We start from the raw sequence: 6,314 nt of genomic DNA on the forward strand, positions 1-6,314 counted from the left end.
ATTTAAATTTGAATTGAGAATCAAATTTAAAATCAGTAACAAATCTCATACTATATATATGTATGCCAAGAGTAGAGGAATGAAAAAGAGACGAGAATAAAACACAAGGGTTTTATTCCTTTACCTCTACACACATAAACGTATGTGAGCCTGATTCTTGGAGAAGAATTTTATGGCGTGCAAAGAGTTGCAAGAGGTTTCTCAATTTAGATCAAATGTCCATTGGTCAAGGAGTTGATAGCAAATGTTGGTCTCGGTGTGGATACACATAGCGCCTTCATACCATTGAAGGAGAAAAATATTTTTAATAGCGTACTCAGGTATTTAGATCTGATCTATACATATGTTATATTATTGGAATAAAATTTAAGCACAAAATAGATTTTTAAGGATTACTTTCTTTTCTTCTATTACGTGTTATGAACACATGGTAATCCTTCAGTGGTATCAGAGTTTTGGCTTTTTTGTGTTTAAATTTTTATTCCTATTTTCTAAAAGTTTGTGAATTAATAGGATTAATTCAAAAATTTTAAGTATGAAATATATTTATTTTCATTGAGATGGTTTTTTAATAAATTAATAGTTAATTTATTTTAATTATTTAATTGTGATTAAATTATCATTCTTTAAATATAATAGTTATATATTGATTATAAAGAGCGGCCTGACAACCATGAGTTTTATTTTCAAGATAATATCAGTATATACATTTGATGTATTAGGGATTTAATTTTATATTTTACCTAAATAACTTAAGAATATAAAATTTAATCCATGAATAACTGATAGAAATTCTCTTACAATTGAGATAAATCCTAAAAGTTAGGAGTTTGCTAAAAATAAATTTATTTCTTGTTTACAAGGAGCAACCTGACAACCATGACACTTGTACTCAAAGATAGAATTTATTTATGCATATGATGATGTAGAAGGAGAATTAATTTTATACTTGAACCTAGACAACCTAGGGGTATAAAATATAATTCAGTTAAATAATTGTCTGACAACCAGATAATTATTTGGGATTATAATTGTATGGGATACAATTTAATCATGTTTATTTGGAATAGGTATAACTAACAACTTGGCAACTAAGATACTCATTCGTGATTCTAAATAATTTTTCCAGAAATATAAATTTCTTGTTTATTTTTATATTTTAAATTTTTAAATATGTCCATCTTTAGTATGACATACTTGAAAGTAATAAATTGGCTATACATTGAGAATTGTTCTTATGCATGAAAAGGTTATCATGGACATGATAATCCTATTGAAATAATATTGTCCAATAAAATTGGTGATGGAATAGTCAGTACTTGTGAAGTATCTAAAATATTATTTTACTACAATATGGGTTATTTTGACAACCATGAGTTCTAATTTCAAAAACATATACCCACTGTTTATTATTGAATATTTTGAGAAAATATATGGTGCCCAAAGTAAGATAGTATGACTATCAAAGATTTTATTTAAACTAGTGGGAGTATTGGACGATATATTTTGAATTAAACAACTTTAGAAGTTGGAATGCCATTAACTAAATGACTTTAGCGAGAATTGTTCTTGCAAGCATTTTTAGAGATTTATTTTGTTACAAACAATTTATAATTGGCCCTAATATGATTAATGTTTGTGGTCTTTTTGGAAAAGCTCAATATGAGTATTGAAGATGTGTATCAAAATTACTCTTAAGGGTTGGTTTGACCAATAATAAAGATATTGGATATTTTTATTATAAGAGTTTAAAGTCTCTAATTATCTAGTTGATATTCTATTGAATATAGAATGAGATTCTCTCCATGCACAAATACTAGTATTCTATGTACTCCATCATGTTTAAGAAACATGAAATTTGATTTAGTTGAGTATCACTATTTGTTAAATATTTGCACTACGTTTTAGAAATGTTGCTAAATTAAAAAAAAATTCACTAAATTAATTTTTTTTATCCATATAAGATATGGAAAAGACATAAGCTGAAACTCAAGAACATTAGAATTTGGAGATGTCTTATATGTATTAAAAGATTACACAACAATAGAATTGATATTAAGTTCAATAAATGAGATTTATTGGTTATTCTAAAAAAAATAATAATGAGATTATTTTTATCATTCTTCTTATGACAAAGTGTCTGTGATAAGATGTTAAACTTTTTTTTAGAAAAGGGATTCCATCTTAAAGAAAGAGTGGGGGTACAATTAATTTTATTAGAATTGTATACCACTCAATAGAGGATATTCTTTCTCCTGAAAGTATAAAATGTTTGATCGTCAAACTAACTTTTCGAAAAAGTAGCCTATTTGTATAATGATACAATTCTATAAAGATAGATCTAATGGTTACTTAGATTTTTTATAATCATGTTCAATAAGAATTGTTCTTAAAATAAAATTATGCACTATTATAGTGGGAGATTTTATATTTTGAGAAAACGTGATATTTATTATGCACTAAGGGTATTTTATAAAAGGTCAAGCGAACATGTTCAAGAATAAAGGTGTTTAAGATCAAAAGAGTTTTGATAAATACAAATGTGCATTGAAAAATTATACACATGATTGATTGACTCTAGTGCAAGTGGGAGATTATTGAGATAATAGTATGTACAAGATCTAATCTATCATGATTGGCTCTCGTGCAAGTGGGAGATTGTTGGGAATAAGGAGTATGACCACAATCCAATTAATCATGTGTCAAAGAATTTGTTATTACTATTATATTAAAATATTAATATAATAAGGTTCTTGATTAAATTTAGATATTTATTATTGTGATAGTGATCATAATATTGAGAGATAAATCTTTTATAATTTAATCTAAATTGTTCTTGGTCATAAAATTATTAAAAAGGACATTAATAATCCGGAAAGATCAATATATATATATATAATGATCTTCATTGGATGAAGATTAAATGATTAATATACGCTATTATAATGCTTTGAAATAAAAGAAAACTAAGTTAATAATTAATTCAAACTAAATATATTATCCTCTTGTATATTTAACCTAAAAAAAAATTCTTCAATTCATTTAAGTATTCTTTTTGTTTGAGTAGTCTCCTTTAAACAAATCCTTCATCCATTAGAAAACTCACGTGATGGCACAGCTCCTACATAAAAAATAATTATAATAGTGTAACTACCATGCATAAATAATTTAAAGAATTTAAAATAATCTATTATATATTTTCTAATTTAGTGAGAATTGAATTATATTAACCAATTAAAAATGAAAATATAACTTACTATGATTCATCACCAATGTTATTTCTTCTGTTTTGTTCAGCTAATTTTTTCAGAACTTTTTGTGCATGACTAACAACTTGTTTTTCCGTTCTTGTTTTGACATAATCTTCCGAAATTCTTTTCCACTTGCGTCCTAATTCTTTATATCCTCTAAGAAATAACCTATCAACACACATTTTTTGAAATAATTATTAACAAAATTTATTAAAAAATTACAATGGGTATATGATATTTTTAGAGGATATAAAAAAATTAATTATTTTTCTATACATAATTTTTTAACTTTAATTTTTTAAATACGATTTTTTTTTGGATTTAGGGCGAGTTCACCTAATCCCGGGCGAACTTCATTTCAATTTTTTACAAATCGACATAACTCAAATTTTTAAGCCATTGTCATGATCTTCAAAGGTACATAGGAGTACACAAAAATAGACAGACAACAACCAAAACTTCTTCAATATTACTGACAGCAATGACAACCATTATCATCGTCTCTAGATATATACACAGTATACGGGAATAAGTCATATTTAACAAGGATTTTTTTTCATTATAAATTTGAAAAAAAAATAATTATTTTTATTAAAAATATGACTTATTCCTGTGTACTCTGAAGACGATGATAATGATTTCCATTGTCCGTGAAGTTTAAGAATTTGAGTTAGCCATTTTTTTAGAATTGAAGGGGAGTTAGCCGGGTGCGGCGAACTTGCTTTAAAAAAAATCGTATTTAAGAAATTAAAGTTGAAAAATAAAATTTAGGGAAATAATAAATTTTTTTATTTTATTTCAGAAAAAAAAAAAACATATTTTTAGATATCAAACCTTTTTTATTTGATTTATTTTTCGGGCAAAACAGCTCAATAAACCAAATACACATCAATATTACTTGAATGTCCCAAGTCAGAAAATGCAACGTCAAAGTCCCAAAGCATATTTCTATATAAATCAAATTGATTAAATTCGATTTAACGAAACACGTAATAAATCCAATCCAATAGATTTGAATGAGGTGAAAAACGTTAATTGAATGAAAATCGAATCAAGTGGATTCGAATTAAGTGCAAGGTTAAAATGCTAGTAAATCGAATGGATTGGCTTCGATTTACATGTTTGCTTCGACTCTAATATATTCAATTTGCGTAGACTTTGACTATAAAATTTTTAGTATTTATTTTTGATAAATTAAACTAAAAATAATTTTCAATAAGCACAACTAATAATATTTATATTTAATAATAATTTTTTAATTTTAATAATATTATAATAATATAAATATATAAAAATTAAATAAATTTATATATTTATTAATATATAAAATTATATTAAATTTTTTAATTTTAATAAAAACAAATTTAACAAATTATTTTTCAAAACAAAAATTTTATGGTAAAAACTCAGGTGAAGTCGACTTCACGTCAAGTTGATACCTGACAGCCGTTGGATGAAAATTTAGTCAAATCAGTCAAATTATCTAACAATTTTCAGGTATCAACTTCACGTGAAGTCGACTTCATCTGAGTTTCCACCAATTTATTAGCATTTTAATCATGCACTTAATTCGAATCCACTTTATTCGATCTTCATTCAATTAACGTTTTTCATCTAATTCGAATTCATTGGATTTGATTTACTACATGTTTTACTATATAGAAATGTGTTTTGAGACTTTGACCGTGATATTATTTTCTTATTTGAGACATTTAGATAATATTAATGTGCATTTGGTTTATTGAGGTGTTTTTGGTTTCTAAGTCAAAGAAAAGATATTATGCTCGTATAATAATAAATAAAAGAGAAGGAAAAAGCAAAAGAATAATACATACTCTTTCTCTTCTGGAGTCCAATGAACTGTTTTCTTTCTTTCACTAGTCATAGCAGGTTGGTTTTGTTCACTTGTTCCGGGGAGGGAGAGTGGATTGCGTTCCAATGTGGTGGGAGGTGCAGGCATGTTGTGAGGTGCAGCAGGTGCAATGGAGGTGTGATGCAGATTGATATAAGAGTTATGGATGAGATTGATGTCGGTGATGAGCTTCTGGAAGCGTTCCTGTATCTGCGCGGGGGTCTTGCCGGGGAGACAAGCAGCCACATCATCCCACCGGTTCTTTAGAGCTTCCGGAAGACATTCAGCAAGAACCAATTCAAACTCTTTGTTGTCATCCTCACTCCAGAAGGGCTCAGGCTGTGCCTGAGGTTGTTGATAGCCACACACGTCAGCGGCAGACTGCGGCAGAGGCACATAAGCGGGAAACTCCGGCAGAGGCAAATTGACGGGAAACTCTGCCGGAAGCTGAGGCTGAGGCTGTTGATTACCACCCACATTGGCTAGCTGCGACAGAGGCAGAGACTGAAACTCAGAGGGCGACTGAAACTGATGTGGTGCCATGTCGAACTCTTTGTTCTCATCCCCACTCCACACTGTCTCAGGCTGTGCCTGAGGTTGTTGATAGCCACACATGTCAGCGGCAAACTGCGGCGGAGGCACATTGGCTGCAAATTCCGGCAGAGGCAGAGGCTGAGGCAGAGGCTGTTGATTGCCAATTGGAAACTCCGGAAGAGGCACATTTGAGGATGAGGGCGACTGAAACTGAGGTGCTCCCACGTCTGCGGCAAACAGCTCTGCGTCTGTCAATGGAGGCAGATATTGAAACTCAGGCAGTTGATCATCACCCATGTCGAAGACAGGCAGGTCCATCACGTTCCACAATTCCATACTTGAGAAAGTATCAAACTCGTCTTCACTCTTTCTTGGATTAACTACTTCTTCTTCTTCTTCTTAGGATTTTAAATTAGATTATCGCTACTTCTTCTTCTTAGAAATTTATATTGACCAATTATATAGTATGTACGAGGGAGTTCTCTAAACTTTCCTTTTTCGAGTTATCTAAAAAGATATTATGGAAAAGTAAACTAATTTTATATTTAGATAAAAAGATATAACTATATAAAAGTACTTTTTTATTTATTTATTATATAAAAAATATTTTTTTAAGAAAAAAAAATCTTTTAAAAAAAAGATGTAAATTACAGTTTCTTAAAAAAGATATTTTTTTT

At 28.9% G+C, this 6,314-nt stretch overlaps 1 protein-coding gene across 1 annotated transcript; it reads right to left on the reverse strand.

Moving 5' to 3' along the window:
* Positions 3,257-6,090, reverse strand: LOC110265393. The gene is made up of 2 exons (XM_021108376.1): positions 5,087-6,090; positions 3,257-3,419 (listed from the first exon to the last, which is right to left on the reverse strand). Exons 1-2 carry the CDS (start codon positions 5,971-5,973, stop codon positions 3,257-3,259), a joined length of 1,050 nt encoding a protein of 349 aa, XP_020964035.1. The 5' UTR covers positions 5,974-6,090.

Source organism: Arachis ipaensis, chromosome B08 (genome assembly GCF_000816755.2).
Source record: "Arachis ipaensis cultivar K30076 chromosome B08, Araip1.1, whole genome shotgun sequence".
Classification (NCBI taxonomy): domain Eukaryota; kingdom Viridiplantae; phylum Streptophyta; class Magnoliopsida; order Fabales; family Fabaceae; genus Arachis; species Arachis ipaensis.

Coding starts and splice junctions, on each gene's coding strand:
- LOC110265393 (XM_021108376.1), bottom strand. CDS start 5,973: ATGGAATTGTGGAACGTGATGGACCTGCCTGTCTTCGACATGGGTGAT. Junction 3,420..5,086: donor TGGACTCCAGAAGAGAAAGA/GTATGTATTATT, acceptor GTGTGTTGATAG/GTTATTTCTTAGAGGATATA.